Consider the following 18,791-nt stretch of genomic DNA (forward strand, 5'->3'; position numbering starts at 1 on the left):
TCAACAGAACAGAACACACACTGGAATGAAGGCCAACAAACATCTGAACCTGGCAAGCCAGTTTAGCTTCATATACTCTCATGTCAGTATGAATATGTACTAGCAAGTTGACTTGTGGCAGTAACTCTCTGCACTCTTGCTCTGAATTTACCTCTTATAATTGCATTGAAATACAATTTTATGCTATGTTGAAGATGCTCTGCTGGGAATTTTTTGTTTCTGGGAACAGCAGAGAGAGCAGGGAGTTGCAAACCTTACACGTGTACCACATAGTGAAGTGCATGTTTGAAAGCTAGTCAAGTCCTGACTGGTGTGCTTTCCATCTGCAGTGCTAGTATTTGTGGGTTGCTGTATTTTAAAGTGCCTACACTGCTCTCAGAATGATGTGCTGAAAGACAACACTGTAGTATACACAGCCCTGCTCATGCTTAAATTATCCACAACAAACTAACGAGAACCTGGTGCTGATTGTGTTCAGGCCATCCTGAAGCAACTACTTACTGGGCTTAAGGGTTTACTTTAAAAATACATATTAGTGGCTGAGACAACAGGCTTGGACCCATGTTTAATAAATGGTGAGACATATTCTAAGTGTTTTAATGTCTCTAGCTCAGCATCTAAGGTCTGCTTCACACGAACATTTTAAAAGATGTTGAGAATTAGTAAAGATCCTCCTTCATGCAAATTCTGATTAGTAGGAGGGGATGATTAAAAACCTTGTTTTTACTGTCTGTGTTCTACGCTTGTCTGACCTTTACTTTTTATAGGATCCCAGAATCATTTAGGTTGGAAAAGACCCTTAAGTTAATCAAATCCAAAACCTAACCTAACACTACCACGTCTATCACTAAGCCATGTCACTAAGTGCCATGCTCTTCAACCCCCTGATGTTTGAGAAGCCTTGTATTTGCTTTACCTAGTGGTGCTTTACCTACAGCCAAAATAGTTTACCGTGCCTGGTGAGAATGGACAAAGCATAGCAAAGTGCTGAGCAATTGTAGCACCTGTCACAGTGGGAGCCCCACAGTGTCATCACCGCAGCTTTGGACACGCATGACTTCTCAGGAATTCCCTGGTGCCTGACCACATAAGCATTTGCTAATATCACAGTGGCAGAGATGCTTTGTGACTGACCAGCCAGCCTTGCTTGCCCTACAACTACATACCAAAGCCCCATTTAACTAAACCCTGACCCATCCACTTTGGAGAGGTACGTGGACTGGCATAGGAGATTTCATAGGGTTGCTAAGGAGGTACAGTGCTCTAACAGGGCAACTAGATAAGAGCTGGGTCCCCAGGCAGCCAGACAAAACAGACTTCAGCAACCCCTCACAGTCTGCTTAGAATTAATATCTGTCTTGATCACAAGGGCCCTGACTGAATGGCTCAAGAAACACAGCATGCTCTGTGTCTCTCCACACTGTACTAGAATAATATCTTCAATAATGCATTTTAATGTACTATGTGGGCAGGAACCCTTTTAGAGAAGGTTTTACAGATAGCAGGCTTTATTCTAGAATGTTCTGGTTCTGTTGGGCTTTTTTTTTTTTAAGAATTTTAATTTTTTCATTAATATTTGTGATTTTGCCACTTTATTTTTACCAAATAGTTGTTAGTTTTTGTATCAGAACACTTGGTGCAGTTTATCATGGGAGGATAATATCTGTGACAGACCAACCTAAGCCTCTTTAAGACAGCTGTGACAAGGAGCCTTCTGATTGTCACCAGCACTTCCAACTGCCCCTTCACCTTCTTCCTCAGGTGCCAACTGTGGTACAGAACCAGTTACTGCCTTTGTCCCACTGCACTGGCACTTTCCAGTCAACAGGCCTCTTTGGACACCTGTCTGGAAAGCAAGTTTTCAGATATTTCTCTTAAAAACAATTGCTTTGATGACACTAGCTTAAAAGTCCCTTGCAAGTACCAGCTGAGCCTGTTGGAGTGGGTCCAGAGGAAGGCCACAAAAATGACCAGAGGAATGGAGCACCTCCACTGTGCAGACAGACTGAGAGACAGGCAGGGTTGTTCAGCCTGGAGAAGAAAAGGCTCCAGGGAAACCTTATTGTGGTCTTTTGACACTTAGGGGGGACTTAAAAGAATGATGGGGACAACCTTTTTTGTAGGACCTGCTGTGACAGGACAAGGGGTACAGTTTTTATACTCAAAGGGAGTAGATTTAGACTAGATATAAGGAAGAAATGTTCTATATGGGTGATGAAACACTGGCACAGTTGGTGCCACTAGAGAGGTGAGGATACTCCATCCCTGAAAACGTTCAAGGTCAGGTTGGATGGGGCTCTGAGCCACCTGATCTAGTTGGAACTGTCCCTGCTCATTGCAGGGGGCTGGACTAGATGCCTTTATAAGTCTCTTCAAACCTAAACTATTCTATGATTCTAAGTAGTCTGTTACTCATGAATACTCAGTGGATTTGTTTGCAAGAAAGGGAAGACTAATCTTTCATCATTACAGGTTAGTTCACACCTTTGAGTAATAAAAGCTGAGTGAGCAGGAAAAAAGGATCAATAAAATCCTGACTCATTTTACTCGCTAATTTCTGAGCACTGTACACTTTCTTGTGTCAGGTGCCTAACACTTATTTCTGTCCTGGAAACTGCAACCTGTTGATCTCATCCTATGTAGCACTGATCTGGAAAGCGCCAATATGCTCAGTATGGCCAGTATCACAAAGAAGAAAGTTTTGTGGACACTCAACAGGAAATAGTTCAGATTTCTGAGTGCAAGACTTGGCATGAAAGAATTAACCTTTGCTTTGTCTTTGAGTATTTAGGTTCTCCTTTCTTCTTTTCTTTATATATCTGCCTCTATGATTTTAAAGAGGGCTGTTAAACACATTGCTATTTGCAGCCAAGGTATTTTGCGATTATATTAGCATGTTCCTCCTCTTTGTCAATCTAAATTCTGCATGAAAGGGGCTTTTAAACAGAAGTTTCTTGCATTGCACTCAGAAGGAATCAAGGCAGGCTTGCCTTTATCTTGAGTTGCAATTCAGACTCCATCAGTTACTACCCTTGACAGCAAAAGTCAGGATGGGTTGCAGATGGAGAAAGAGACAGAGAAAGAAAGGCATCCAAGCAGGCCCAAGGCCACTCACAGGATTCAAGACTAATGCGTACAGCGTACACAGTCTTAGAAAGAGAATAGCTGGACAGGTACCAATGTAATGCGCTCCCACTGAGTTAATTTAAATACTGTTTACTACGTGATAGACTAGCTGCATTTTTCACATAGTCTTCATAGCAGTCCAGGAGTGTTTGAATAAACTGTGGAAAGCATACAGTGGATGGTGTACTCAGCTGGAAAGGGGTTGAAACAGGACACTTAGCAGGCTTTGTCTTATCTCAGTATTTAGGTGCAAGTAACCTCTGAACATGCATGAAACAACTGTGACACTGACAATCAGAAAAGACACATCACTCAAGATGAAGAACTCCTGCAAGCCCTACGAAAAGATAATTGGTATAAATCCCGGTTTTTCTATGTAACCTGAGCATGAACAAGCTTCCCCTCCTCCCCTCCCCTCCCTGGACTAACTAGAAAAGTATATATTTTTTTTTTTCTGTCTGCGATTCCTGAAACATTTAAGGTATCTCAAAAGACTAATGTTATCAGAGTGTTTGATATGCAGATATCTTTGATGTGCATGCACTTCTTGTGAAAACGATGAGAAAATACTGAAAGTAATCAAAAAACACCATTTATACACCTGGCAGCCAATGGGAAAGGACATTGGGAGTGCCTGTGGACATCTGGGGGCATATTGAGGCAGACAAAGCTTGCTTTCAGCTACAGTGAAGGGAAAGGATTAGGTGGGTGTGGACAGGAGAAGGTGTGACTGTTCTCTCTATGTGGCAGGAGGGGTTAGGGAAATTGTTTATTTCTTTATACCAGTTCAGGAAACGTCTTTGCTTATGCATTTATCTGTGGCACTGGAAGAGGCAAAGGCATGGAAATTAATTTTTCTTTTTTTTTTTATTTTTTTTTTTCTGCGGAAGGGGATGAAGGGAGGTCTGTCTATACATCTATGAGCTGTTTCAAAAAGAAAAACCTGCGAGGTCTGTATGGACTTCAAAAAGGGCTGAGCATAGGTAGGACAGTTCATTTCAACGCTGTTCCAAGCGGGGCAAATGTTTAGTCTTCTATTTTTGGCAGTAATGACGTTCGAGCTGACAAACCAGAATTCAAAGCATTGTACTCCACAAAGCACGTCGTGCAGTTTGGAAAACAAGGCCAATACAGCCCCTCGCACTCTCATTCTAGGCTGAGGCACTCACGCCTCCAGGGCAATCCCAAAAGCTTCTTTTCCCCTTTTTTTAAAGTTTTCACTAAAACGCCACGCATTTCAAGTCATTTATCCTTCGTCCCACGGGGCCACCTTTGTCTTTCCGGGCTGACAGAGTGGTCCCCGCCGCCTGACGAGACGGCCATGCCCCAGCTCCTCCGTCCCCACGCACGATTCCCACACACATCGCCGCCTCCCCGTCGCGCACACGGGCGCTGCCGGGGCGGGGGCTGTCCGGGCGGCCGGAGCCCGTCCCCGCCGCGGCGCCCGAGCCCGTCCGGCCCAGCCCGGGGCCAACATGGCCGTGCCGCCGCGCTGCCCAACGGCCGGGCGCGCCCTGGCCCCGCGGCCCGCGCGGCGAGGCCGTTGTGCGGGCGGGGCGCGCGGGCGGCACGGCCGCTGTGCGGGTGGACGTGCGCCGCCCCGGGGGGAGCCGCGGGCCGCGCCGCCTCCGCGGCGGCGGAGCGGGAGGGAACGGGAGGGAACGGGAGGGAGCGGCGGGGAGGGACGGAAGGAGGGCACGCGGCCGACGGGGCGGGGACTGCCGATCCTGTGCGCTGTTTGTCCCCGCTCCGCCGCGCGAGGAGGAGGGTCCTGTCCCGCCGCCTGCTGCTGCCCCCTCCTCCGTGCGAGGGGACCGGGGCGACCGGGGCGGGGGCGGGGGAGGTGATGAGCTTGGGCCGGGGGCTGCGGCGGCGGCGCGGCTGCTGCTGCTGCGGCGGCAGGCGACGCCGGGCCGTTGGAGGGTCTGTCCGGCCGGCCCGGTGCCAGGGGGATGCAGCGCAGGACGTGTCTGGGTCTGGGTGTAGCTGATCGGAGAAGAGAGGCAGACGCCGCCCGGAGAGGCCGAGGAGCAGCGGAGGAGAGCCACCCTGACATGCCTTTTCCTCTCCCTCCTCTCCAGCGGCCATGTTAACGAGAAAACCCTCGGCTAGCGCCGCTGCTGGTGCTGCCTACCCAGCCGGTAAGGAGAGCGAGCGAGGGCCGCCGCGATCGCCACCGCTGGGCCGGGCTGCGGAGGCCCGCCGGAGGGGGACAGAGGCGGGCGGAGGCGGGGGGTGCTCGGGGGCCCCCGCGGCTGCCGCCGCAGAGGTGCCGTGTGTGTCGAACAATGATCCGCCCTCCCCCCGCGGCAGCCGAGCCCGGGGGGCCGTCGGGGGCTGCGCGCTGGGCTCCGGCGAGCCGCTTGTTGTGCGGGATGGCGAGTTCGCCTCGGGGGAGCGGGGCGGGGTGAGCGGGGGGCGAGGGGAATCACGTAGGGAAGCGACTCAAGGAGGACTGGGGATCGCCGCGAGTGCCGGAGCGGCTGCATCTGACAAGGGGCAGCGGTGCTCGCCGCCGCTTCCCGTGGCAGACTTGTGAACTCCTGGCGGGTCCCCGGCGGCGCCGGGATTTCGCCGGGCCAGACGGCTCGGGGGGAGGCGAGGGGCGCGGGCAGCCGTCCAGCCCCGAGGCGTGCGCGGAGCAGAGCCGGCTCGTTCTCCCGGTTAGGCGCCTGCGGGTGGCGGGTTAATCTCGGATGAAGGGTTTAGCCGGGCAAGCACGGCCCGCCCGCGCTATTAGCCGGATCGGTGCGTGTGTGCGCCGCGGCAGTGATTAGCTTTTAATGGCTTCTGCCCGAAGCAAGACGGGCGGCGGTGCCGGCCGAGCGCTGGGGCCGCCGCCGCCCCGACGGGCTCGGTGCCCGAGGGGCTGCCGCTGCCCGCCGCGCTCACCCCTCTGCTCTCCGCAGGCAGGGCAGGGGACAGCGGCCGCCCGCTGCCGTCTTCCCCGGGCACCGGAGCCGGGGTCTCCCGGGCAGGAGCTGGGACCGGCCCGCCGTCGCCCCTCGCATTGCCGCCGCTCAGGGCCAACAACGCTTCCCACACGGTGAGCCCGGGCAGGGGAGGGTGTGGACGGGGAGCGGGGAAGGGGCGTCTGGCCCCGGGGTCTCGCGGCGCTGCTCGCTGGGTGTCCCCAGTGGCGGGACCGAGCGCGCATGGGCCCCCAGCGCATGGTGCTGGAGAGACGTGCGTTTGGTTTCTGCAGGCTCCGATGAAATTTGCATGCTTGTTGTGAGGCTGGGACCCTGTAGCTGCACACATTGCTCTCTCCCTCCCCAGCTCCCCCCCTCCCCCCTTCAGTCTAGTTTTGTGTCTCATTTTCAGTGACAAATTCGATCTTTCACACTCGCATAGAGGAGATGTTCTGGTGAATGCATTTTTTGAGATGAGGTTAGTCACTGTGATTAAAGTGTCGTATGAACTGTGGTGAAAAACGAAGGCTGCTCTCCCCTTCACGTGTCTGATTAGCTCAGGCTGATCGCAGTCTTCCCTAGAAATAGCTATCGCTGTTCTCAGGGATAATGATTGGATGAATGTGCCTTTATTGCTGCAGTAGTTTACCTATAAAGAAATAACAGCTGGTGGCATGAAAAGGACGTTTTTTTCCGGTTCTGTGATATCTCACGTTATCTCCCACTCCTTGTTAATCTACTAGGAATGAAACTTCCCAAGTATGCCACTATATATGGATAAGAGGAGGTATCTCTGTCCTGAAGACATGACAGAGTACAGAGAGGGGTCTATATACTGTCATGCTAACACTAAATATCTGAAATTTTTATTGCATACATTTCCTTTTAAATTCTGAAAGATTTCGTACTGACCCTGAAAGGCATTGATGGCATACTTTTCGTAGAATTAGTGAGTTCTTCGTGGATGCTCTCATACTGTCTTTGTAAACATATGGCAGAGCTTTAAATGGTAATGTGATTATGGGCTAGTGGAAGGTGAAACCGCATTTAGATATTAGTATTTCAGTGACTTTCCATGTAACTTCAGGGGTAAAACATCTTACTCAAATCCATTGATAGCAATAATTGCCTTTAATTTAAAAAACCTCAGTGTATATATATATATAGGGTATTCTCAGAAGGAATGAGGAGTATTCTGCAAATTCAGGGTGGAGCTGCATACTTGCGAATCAACTTCATTGTATATTTATGTAGCTAGATTATACGTCTGAATTGTTTGTTAGTATAAATGGCCAATTTTTTTCACATTTGTGCATCAGTTAAGTGCTGCTTGATTTTAGAGTTGGGGCAACATCTTAGGGGCTTTTTTAAACAGAATCATAAAAGAAGAAACATAGTACAAACAGCCTGGGCCCCAGTTATGCCAGTGCATTTACAGTAGGGCCCACAAATATCGGGCCCACATGTAACAGAGTCCAGAATTAATTTAGGATTTGTGAAAGCATGGTGGTCTAGCTGTTTATCTGTAACTACTCGCTAATTTTAGGAGTACAGAATTTTGATATTTTTATACAAAGATTTTGTGTATGTGTATTATATATAGTGTCTGTGCATATATACATGTATGTAAAGATGCAGTCTTTATAAAAGCATTCAAGGGGTGTTTAAGTGTTACGTTTCTGTGTTTCAAGTATCTTTGCTAGTACGTGATTGTGTATGTGTGCATATGTTTACATGTAGCATATATATGTGTACTTATGGAAGCACCTAGGGATGATCAAGCGTTGTATGGCTATGCATCATGTCCCTCTAGATTCTGACTGTTCCAAAGTCTGTCTTTTCCTTTTTGTGTGTCCCTACTCTACAGTGTTTATTTAGCCTTGGGTGCTATTACAGAAATGCCTCATGCTGCCTTTGTAGGTGGCTATTATGTGGTTGGCTAGCATAACTTTTTGTGGTAAGGATCAGATATAACACCAGAATGCTGGATTTTAACCTGAAAAAAAATTTCAGGTTAAAAGAGGGGGGCAGTTTCTGTTCTGTAAACTTAGGCCTGCTGACCTCAGCTGACACTGACAGACTGAAATCATTGGTTTTGCATCCCACCACTTCCTCCAGTCAGACCCTTTAAAATGGGTCCTTTCAGTTTTCTTAAATTATTTTGCTTCTTTGTGTTCATTTGTTTATCCTGTTTTCATCTCTGTTGTATTTATGTGGCTTCTGTAATAGCTAAAACCAGAGTATTTCTGTTTGTGTTTCAGACTTTCAGAAGGTATGTGTGTGCTTAAGTGGGTGAACTGCTGTTGTTACATATAAGCGTGCACAGCATGTATAGTAGTTGTGAGAAAAACTGAGGTTGAAATTATGTTTTGTTTAAGCTAAAGGGTCTTTCTTTTAATGCAGACAGGGAAGAAACCAGCTACCTGTCATATTTCTTGCTTGTGTGATCCCGTCTCTGCTGAAACTGTGGTCTCCTACTGTCAAGTGAAATTTCATTGTTTTGTAGATTATAAATAGCATGGGTAGAAGGGGAGAAGATGATGTTTTACACAAGCTTCGTAAAATGGGAACAGAGGTTTTGGTGACAGCCTTTGCAAGCCACAGCAGCCTTTGTTGCTAAGCAGACAGAGTTGTGTGTTGTACTAGGGAAAGGTTTTGTTTATTTTTTTTTTTTTAATGTGCCTTCATCCTAGGCTTATTTGTGTATGCTTCCATCCCTGCCTGTTTTTTTTTTACCACATGGTGGAAAACATGAACCTATTTCCAACCCCTTGTCCTCTTCATTTTCCTTTCCAAAGTCATGGCTTTCTCTTTGGAAGCCTTAGATTCTTGCCTTGATGATTGGAACCTTTTTCTATTCACTTTCTCCTATTTCATTATGGTGTTCTTACATCCAGTTGACATGCTGCAGTACAGATTATCTTGCTTGCCTGCTGCTCTTCTTGTGTAAATCCCAACCTGTCTGTGAGTCCCTCTTCCAGACTTGTCTCTGTCTTCTGCCTAGCTCTATCACTGTTCTTTCTTACTTGGCATGTACTCCTGCATTCTGCACCGTTCCTGTTTCTCTTGCAGTATAGCAGTATTAATGTTTTTATCCTCCTGTCTGTCTAGTACTGTAAAACAACCCATGTACAATGCATGATTCAGTGCCCTCCCTCCTTGAAGCCCTGTCTGAGATTTCTGTACAACAAGCCTGTTTTCTTTTGCCACCAGTGTTGAATGATTATCCGCTATACTTTTGCATCAGTCATTGTATTAATCTTGATTTTTTTTAATTTAATTTTTTTAAAATTGACTTACATTATAATGGAACAGAGATTCCTGGACTCTGTTAATAGATCTTGTAGGTCACGTGCTGCCAGTTTTTGCTGTTGTCATCTGCTTTAAAACAGGTAAAACCAAGGCAAATACCTTCTTATAGTGGTGCTTTCGTCTATAAATTGCCACAGAAATGCTGTCACATTTGAATGGAAATAACTGTGCAGTCATGACCTGGATTTTACTATATCTAGTTTTCTTTGGATGTTTCTTCCTCTATTTAAAATTTGTATCTAGGGGGAATATGAGGCTGTATTAACTTTCAAGGGCTGTGGGGGTCAGCTGTGAAATTTGGGTTCCAGCAGTTGGTGACTGTGGTGCTATGGGGGCTGCAGTACTTTTGGGCACATCTCTCATGTTTATATAGTTCATCTAACTCAAGGGGTTCAGTTTAGTGTGCATTGACTGTCCTTTTGTGTTTCATCATGTGTAATAAATGCAGGGTGTTTTCAAATGCAGAAGTATTCATACTCACTGCACCCCTAACAGAATGGAAAAAATTAGGAATCAGTATCACTCTCGAGGCATAGTTCAGTCTGTGAAAATATTTGCTATATGAAGTAAACCTTAACTTATAATAAAATAAGCTTATGTGGACCAGATACAGCAACAGCAAAAATCCAAAACGTGTGTTCCTTCTACCACTCTTGTTGAGCCACAAGCTCAACAAAGGCTTAGTCTTTTTTGGTGTATAAAACCCATACTCATGATAAAACCATTAGGGATAATCCAGTATTATTATCATTGTACTAATTAGCAAGTATTTTTAGGTCTGAACGGAGGAATGTTGCTGAGTTAGTTTATCAAGGAAAAAGAAGGCCTTTTGTACATTTGCTCAGGCTTCTGTTTTGTAGTCAACAAAATCGGCAGTAAAACATGCTACACCTGATACCATGCGCCTCTTGTGTGTTTGACACAGTAGGGCTGAAACTGGCGCACCCAGAAATGCTGTAAAGGAAGGGGTAGGTAGTGTAACAATAATTCTTTAATTAAGTTACTACTTTGGAACACTGTTTCTCCCTTTGTCCTCATCTGTGTGAAGTAATAGCAGATAATGACATCTTATTCCTGTGCAGTATTTCAGCAGGCCATCATGATTGCTGTATTATTAAGATTCATTTTACAAACCTTTTTAGATTTTGATTGACAGCAAAATCTTTTTTTCTGTAATTTTGCTCAAAATAAAATGATAATATATAGCTGAATCATGTGTCAGTCTCGGATAGTTTTATAGGGTGCTAATAATCACACGAAGTGACTGTTACAAAGATGACATATGATATGATTGCATAATATCTTGATGCATTTGGAGGATAAACTTGAGAAGAGGTATATGCTCCTGTGGGGTTCAGTCCTATTAGGTAGTCTTGAAAAAGGTGTTGGAACAGATCAGTGCATTGGGTGAGTTTACTGCAAAGGAGTTGTAAATGGGTTCGCCACCTTGTTAGCAGGCTGGATTCATTTTTATGCTACTTCCGTGTCGTTAGAGGTCTGTAGCCTAAGTGTAGTGAGTTACTGTTCTACTTCTGTTCCTAAATCCATTCATGAAGGCAAAACAAACTAAAAGCCAAATATTACTACCCTCAAATTAAAGTTTTGTTGCTTTTTTATTTATTTATTGATCATAGTTTAGGGTGTAGTTTTGTTTTGCTTGCTGTATCTACTCCAAAGATTTAGGTGAATGTTTTCAGCATAGTCATCGACTTCCATAAAATGAACATACCAAAGTAAAAGTAAAATCTTAATGGTGATTTTGAAGTTACGAGAAACTACTAAGAAAGAAAAGACACCGCATTATAACATTTGTTGTTATGTAATTGATGGTGTCAGAAGATTCAAGATGAGTTCAAGCTGACTAGTTATTTCAGTATATTTTGTAGACTTGCAATATATTGTAGGTTTTTGAATACGTGTGCTACAAAACTATGTAGATCTTAGAAGTTGTGGATGGGTTTGAGCACAGAGAATACAATATATAATCTGTAAGCTTCATAAATGCATGCAGGTGATCAGTTGCGTAGGTTGTTGGTTCTGGAATTTACAGGTCCGTCTGCAGAAGCAAAATGGAGACATGTTATAAGCCTCTCAGGCTTGTGGTTTCGGTTGAAAGGCTGATGGAGCTTCTGTGTACCAAGAACAGTTTGGTACTGGACTAAGAAGGCTGTAGTCTTTTGTAGCTTGCCAAGCCCATTAGTTGTGGTTCAGAAACTTACGGTGTTGCTGCTGAAGCTTGTGAGCGGTGCAAGCCTGAACTTGACAGCAGTCTCAGCCACCCAAGTAGCCAGAAGGAGATAGGCAGAGCAAAGGACTGGTGCAAATCCAACCCTCATCCAGGTTGGAAGTAGATGAGGAAAGTCTGTTTTTCTTATGGACTTGTGGTTGTGTTGCGTCTGTTAGCTCTAAAACTCCTGTTGGGCTTTTTGAAAGAAGAGTGGGCTCTCTTCTCGTGCACAGCTTTTGGAATACAGCCTGTGATAATGTAGTGTTTTCTACAAAGAAAACCAGTGCTACTGTCTGCATCTGCATTTGCATTCCCAGGCAGCAGCTGACTGAAACTGGCAAAACCAGTCACTTAGGATTTGGATTGAAGTCGGAATAATGCAGGTGATTTCATTCTGCTGCTTGCAAAAAAAAGCCAACCTGTCAGCAGCAAGAGAAACCATGAATCTGCCTGAAGATGCAGGAAGCCGAGCTACATGGTTTACACTTTAGAATGTGTTCACAGACACACTTTTAGGAAAAAGAACTTGTTAGTCCCTGTTGAGAGGACCCTTAGGAAGGGTCGCAAATAGTTAACTATGAAAACAGGTGACTTGAGGAAAAAAAATTCAAGATGTGAGCTTTGGCAATGAGTACTTGGGTCAAAAATTTCTTAAAGATTACCTTCTCAGTTGTCTGCATTGTCTACATTAGTATTGCCTACTCCCAGTTTGTCTAGGTATGTTCTGCTTTTGTTCAATTAGTGTTGGAGAATAGATTTTTGTACCTAGAATTTCCTAGCTTGAGTCTTTGGAATTGAATGTTTACTCTGCTGCTTCATTATGCCTGTCTTGGTGCTCTGTAGTGCTGCATGTGCTGAACCTATGACACATCTTACTAACTAGATCTGGTTCTTCTGAAGTGGGTGATTTGGCAGCTCTTGGGGCAATTTTTTTTTCTTTGCAGTAACTGCTGTTTATATAGAGGATCAGGGGAACCTTCAGGAAACTGCTACTGCAGTGCCTCAAACTTGACCTGAAGGAATTGCCTGTAGGCATGATAAGTCCTCGTAATGATTTAATTTCTGATACTTTTGAGACATCAAACTAGGAAGGGAGTTTTTGGTTAATTCCTGTATATCTTCATTGTGCTTAACTGTTACAAACATCTTTGCTCTGAATTGTGATTGTGTGGTAGTGCTTTCTATGGGATTGATCAAATTTGTTAGTATGAGCCTAAATTTCTCTGCAAACAAACATACACAGTCAAACTGCAATGATGAATGAACCAGTTATTAAGCATCGGTCAAAGTGGAATCAGAAGAGCAGTCAGCTTGGCAGAAACAGTCCCCGAGAGCCCTTGTTCTTACATTATGTGAGTTTCAGAGCTACAAATTTCAAAATACTGTCCAAAGGTGAAGCTGGTGTCCAGCTGGCAAGTCTTTGGGAACAAGTTACTGAATTTACAAAAATATGCTTCTGCTGCATCAGGCTGATGCCTTAATAGAAGCACAAAGTATGCTTCAGCCTGCCTTGCATGTCTGGGTTTTCTCATTAGGAAGTGCTTCTGCTGTTGCAGCACAGATTTCATTGCCTTATATCACAGCACACAAACTGTCATTTTCTGATTTCGTTTCAGCAACCTTAAGTGAACAGGGAGTGTGTTATCCTTAGCTGCCTAGAAAAAAAATACAGTTCAGATGAAAAGTGCTCTCAACCCTGGCTTGATCATCTGTCTGACAGTATCAGTGAACTTTTCGTTAGTAATTTGACATAAATATTAAGACTGGTGAATCAGCTGGAGAGACAGCAGGGGAATTATTCCCACATTTGTGTAAGACCAGGCAGAAAACAAACTAATTAGCCTCTACTAGAGAGCAAATGAGGAGTTCTGAGACAGCTATTTTTGTGGCAAGTATGCTTGTAAATTTCTTGTTTCTTCTTAATAATAACCGGTTTGGAGCAATAGTTGTTTTCACACCCCAGTACTTTGCTGTTTGTTTGCTTGAAAGTGCTGAATGCTGCTGTTTATTCCCATGTACGCACTGTCAATCTATTAATGGTTTTTTCCATTCCCTTAAAATAAAGTTACTGTATGTTCCTCAAAGCGAAGATTTGCTCTCTACTCAAGTCTGCATAAGGCCCCAAATCTCATTTTGGATAAAAGTTATTGTTAGGTTGGTTTGGGAAAGTGCTAAAGGATATGCTTATTCTTCATTGATTGGAATGTTTTGCTGAATTGTGACTGTCTCAGTTGCAAGCAGTAAGTTATGTTCTTGAACTTCAGAAATTGTGTGGGTTCTTTTCCTCTTTGTGCATGTTACAGCGTATTCCTTATTGCTTAAAAAGGTATCTGGAACTTTTGATCTACAGCAAATTTAGGAACAAGTTAAGATTTTGATTTCTGAGAACAGGTGATGAGAGCATAAGCCATGTAAGTTCTAGCAGGCACATACAGTAATGTATGTTATACTTACATTACAGATAGCATAACTGTATGTTCAGCATCTGTAAAACTGCTACTATTTTTTATAAAGTCGGATATCCCTCAAGCATGCATCTTGATGTTACAGGTCTGCTGCCTTGAAGATTCCTTGGAGATACTGTTAGCTTCTCATGGTAGCACATTCGTGATTGCCTTGTTGCAGACATTTTGGAGAGTCATGAAAATAGCATTTGAGAAACAAGAATGTGGAAATTCAATAGCATCCAGCAGTATCACAGTATACATGCTGCATTTTTTAGGTTCTCTGTAAGCAATTGACATCTAAGAAGACACTTTGTTTTGAGGTGATTTAGGCATAATGGAGGGTTGCAGAGTGAATGTTGAAGCATGGAGTTCATGTCTTTCTTGTTAACTGGGTATGTATTTATTTTCAATTTTAGGTTGGAAGCAGTAAGCACACAATGAATGAGCACCTACATGTTGGTAGCCATGGACAGATCCAGGTTCAGCAGCTCTTTGAAGATAATAGTAACAAGAGAACGGTTCTGACAACGCAGCCAAATGGACTTACAACACTAGGCAAATCTGGATTGCCAGTGGTTCAGGACAGACAGTCAGAGAGTGCCCACAGGCGACAAGGGAGCTCCAGCTCTTTAAAATCTACAGATGGAACAGGGAAGGTGAAAGCCTCTGTTATCACACCAGAGCAAGCAATGAAGCAATACATGCAAAAATTAACAGCTTTTGAGCATCATGAGATTTTTAGCTACCCTGAAATATACTTCTTGGGTCCAAATGCAAAGAAGCGGCAAGGTGTGATTGGTGGTTCAAACAACTGTGGGTATGATGATGACCAAGGGTCTTACATACAAGTACCCCATGATCATATTGCATACAGGTATGAAGTCCTGAAAGTTATAGGGAAAGGAAGCTTTGGGCAGGTGGTGAAGGCCTACGATCACAAAATGCATCAGCATGTGGCACTAAAAATGGTGAGAAATGAAAAACGTTTCCATCGCCAAGCTGCGGAAGAAATTAAGATCCTGGAACATCTCCGGAAACAAGATAAGGATAACAACATGAATGTTATTCACATGTTGGAAAACTTCACATTCCGCAGCCATATCTGCATGACTTTTGAGTTGCTGAGCATGAACCTTTATGAATTAATAAAGAAAAACAAGTTTCAGGGCTTTAGCCTACCTTTGGTTCGGAAGTTTGCCCACTCAATTTTGCAGTGCTTGGATGCTTTGCACAAAAACAGAATCATTCACTGTGACCTTAAACCTGAGAACATTCTGTTGAAACAACAGGGTAGAAGTGGTATTAAAGTGATTGATTTTGGCTCAAGTTGTTACGAGCATCAGCGTGTCTACACTTACATTCAGTCACGGTTTTATCGTGCACCTGAAGTCATCCTTGGTGCTCGTTATGGGATGCCCATAGATATGTGGAGCTTGGGTTGTATCCTGGCAGAGCTTCTGACCGGTTATCCACTTTTACCTGGAGAAGATGAAGGTGACCAGCTGGCTTGCATGATTGAACTACTGGGCATGCCTTCTCCAAAACTCTTAGATGCATCCAAGCGAGCAAAAAACTTTGTGAGCTCTAAGGGTTATCCCCGCTACTGCAGCATCACAACCTTGTCTGATGGCTCTGTAATACTTAATGGTGGACGCTCTCGGAGGGGAAAACTGCGTGGCCCCCCAGAGAGCAGAGAGTGGGGTAATGCATTAAAGGGATGTGATGATCCTCTCTTCCTTGACTTCTTAAAACAGTGTTTAGAATGGGATCCTGCTGTCCGTATGACGCCCAGCCAGGCTTTGCGGCATCCCTGGCTAAGGAGACGGTTGCCAAAACCTCCAACTGGAGAAAAGGCCTCAGCAAAGAGAATTACAGAGAGTACTGGTGCTATAACTTCAATTTCCAAGTTACCTCCAACTTCAAGCTCAGCTTCAAAACTGAGGACTAATTTGGCACAGATGACAGATGCCAATGGGAATATTCAGCAAAGAACAGTGTTGCCAAAACTTGTTAGCTGAGTTTGAAAAACCCAATGCTGTTAATATGAGAGATACAATGTGGCTGAGCCTTATTTGTATGAAAAATTAGCTCAGATATGCATTTTTATTTGCTCAATAAATCTATTCATTTGTATCTTTCAGCACTCATTTTAAATGTAATTTAAAATGTTAATTTTGTTTTTATAAAAATACGGGGACAATGCTTTAAGTTTTTCTACTTATTTTTTAAAATGTTTGTCTTCTACAGTACAATTAGCCTTACTGTAACTAGTGTGACACAGTAATAAACATCAGTGGCAGGCCACTGGTTACAACATGACTGTCATTCATTGCAATGTGGTATCAAAGGTATTAACCTTTCTCTTCCATGGTTCATACTAGTTTTAACCTGGGGTAAATTTGAAAGACTACCTTTTGGATTTTATGGGTTTGGTCTGGATTCTGTGCACACTCAAATCTATGACTGTCTGGACTCCAGGGAGAATACTCAAAGAATACAGTTAAGCACTTGTAAACTTGTAGTTTGAAGTGGAGCCGTAGCACGTTCTGTTGTCATTTTTTATGTGGTAGCCCAGAGAAAGTCATGGTATCACTCAAGATACTGTCACCTCCTGCCAAATACTTTCTCTATTTAAAAGCAATGGGCTTTGATTAAAATGATCATTTAAACATAATGCAAAAAAATAACACCGGGGCTGAAATGACTCTCTTACCTTGCATGCCATGTGGTAGAGTGTGAGGAATGGCTAGTCTTGGAAAGCATGAAAATGGCAATATGTCTGTTTCTCTGAATTTGGAAGTGGCTGATTAGTTGGTAAAGCAAATGTTCTGTACTTCATTTCAGGTCTGTAACATTGAGCATTCACACAGATTCTCTTTTTTTCCTTTTTGTTTTTTGGGTTTTTTGTTTTGTTGTTGTTTTTTTTTTTTTTTTTTTTGTTTTTTTTTTTTTTTTTTTGTTTTTTGTTTTGGTTTGGGTTTGTTGGGTTTTTTTTTTTCCCATCTCTTCTCTTCTGTTTTTTTCTAATGTGCGGCTTGATCTCCCAAAATCTCATAGGCAGAAGTGCTCATTCTGTCAGTGTTGCACTGTAACTTTCAGACTGTTAAACTACACGGATTTCAAGGTTATTTTTATTTCCTCTGACAATGTTTGACTGTGACTTCTGTGGTACATTTACACTTCAGATCAAATCTGCGTGTAGGGGCAAACATGATGTTACTACATTGCTTCCTGTTGAGGAGTGCTTCACCTTTGACAGCTTAACTGTAGAAGGAAAGATCCTCAGTGGAAAGCTATCCTAGATAGTTTCTAATAAGGGAAAATTATCAAAGGAAAGCTAAGTGCTTGGAGTTTGATGTAATCTTTGGCATCTGTAGATGAAAATTAACTTTGAAAGAACAATTAGAGATATGTGTGGATTTGTTCACGTGTGTGTGTGTGTGTGTGTGTGCTAATGCTTGGTTTTTCTTTTTTAGTTTTAACTGCATTCAGGGAGGAAAGATGGTCTACTAAACAATAGTATCTAGACCTATGAGAGAGGTAATCACACGTTGTAGCATGTTTTCAACAGGAACAGTTTGAAATCTGAGATCAGTATTTTAATGTGTACAATGGCTGTGGTCTACATTGGATGTATAAAACATATGAAAAGGAGATTTTAAACAAAGTAGAACAATCCAGAAGGATTTATGAATGTTAGAATAAGATATACTAGAATTGATTGCATTAAACCTCAGTAAGTTATAAACAACATTTATATGCACAGATTTTACTGAGTTACTTTTACAAATTATGAAAATTACTTAAAGCATGGTCCCCTGAGAGGCCAAGAAAGTTTCCGGTTAAGTTCTCCTTCATATTCGTTAATTTACCACTAACATCTTAATTTTTGTTTGTTGGTTTGTTTTATGTGTAATTTAAGTAAGACTGGGGGAGGGATATAAAAACGACAGAATTCTCAGGAAACATATCGCTGAACTTCTTGCCAAAAAGTCAACACCTAAAAAAGCTCGAAAATAATTTCTGTGTAGAGGATGTTATTTGTTGATTGATAAATTTAAAAAAAAATAGACTGTCAATCAACCATTTTTCTTTTTAAAATAAAAAGATAATTTCCTGCCTCTAGTCAATTTAATTACTTAGTGTTAACTGTTCACAACTTTATACAGTATGTGTAAGTGCAATATGTAAACATGTATGAAATCATGTTAAAAATGAAATATAATACTTCTAAGAAAAGTGGAGTTTAGAATATTAATATCCAGTAAATTATGGTCAGTAAATTCTAAGTCTGGAAAAGAGATATATTAATTTTAATGTAAAATTAACTAACTCTCATGACTGTGGGAATACAATACCATGTATTTTTCTACAGTAACAGGGAATCTTTACTTCCTCCACCACCTGCTTGTCTTTACCACTCCTTTCTACCTAACTCTTCCTGCAAAAGTCAGGAAATAGGGATGCTGATGTTAAGGGTTAAAGAAGAACCATCTCCCTTGGTGTTTTTTAAAGCAGACATTGATACATGTTCCTGCCTTTTGTGGCAACTTAAGATGAAAACATTCTTGATGTTCATGGGTCATTAATGGGCTACAACCACTGAATTTTCTTTTTCATGTAACCAGTTCTTAATGCCAATAATGCATTTATGATCCACCTTCTTCATAAATGCTACCGGAAACTTGAAGGCCAAAATATAGTGTGAAGAGCTATTTTTTTAACCCAGATACAGTGGAACTTCGTCTATACTAAAAGGGCAGGTAC

At 43.1% G+C, this 18,791-nt stretch overlaps 1 protein-coding gene across 2 annotated transcripts; it reads left to right on the forward strand.

Moving 5' to 3' along the window:
- Nucleotides 1-5,004: 5,004 nt before the first annotated feature.
- On the forward strand, nucleotides 5,005-16,946 carry DYRK2 (dual specificity tyrosine phosphorylation regulated kinase 2). 2 transcript variants are annotated; one of them, XM_066183209.1, is made up of 3 exons: nucleotides 5,005-5,267; nucleotides 6,036-6,172; nucleotides 14,441-16,946. In XM_066183209.1, the coding sequence occupies exons 1-3, from the start codon at nucleotides 5,213-5,215 to the stop codon at nucleotides 16,040-16,042; spliced, it is 1,794 nt and encodes a 597-aa protein (XP_066039306.1). In that variant the 5' UTR covers nucleotides 5,005-5,212; the 3' UTR covers nucleotides 16,043-16,946. The 2 variants fall into 2 exon arrangements, with proteins under 2 accessions (XP_066039306.1, XP_066039307.1); XM_066183210.1 differs by lacking the exon at nucleotides 6,036-6,172 and having other exon boundaries at nucleotides 5,006-5,267.
- Nucleotides 16,947-18,791: the final 1,845 nt, after the last annotated feature.

The sequence above is a fragment of the Chamaea fasciata genome, unplaced genomic scaffold, assembly GCF_029207755.1.
Source record: "Chamaea fasciata isolate MVZ Bird 193981 ecotype frontalis unplaced genomic scaffold, bChaFas1.0.hap1 SCAF_5, whole genome shotgun sequence".
NCBI lineage: Eukaryota > Metazoa > Chordata > Aves > Passeriformes > Sylviidae > Chamaea > Chamaea fasciata.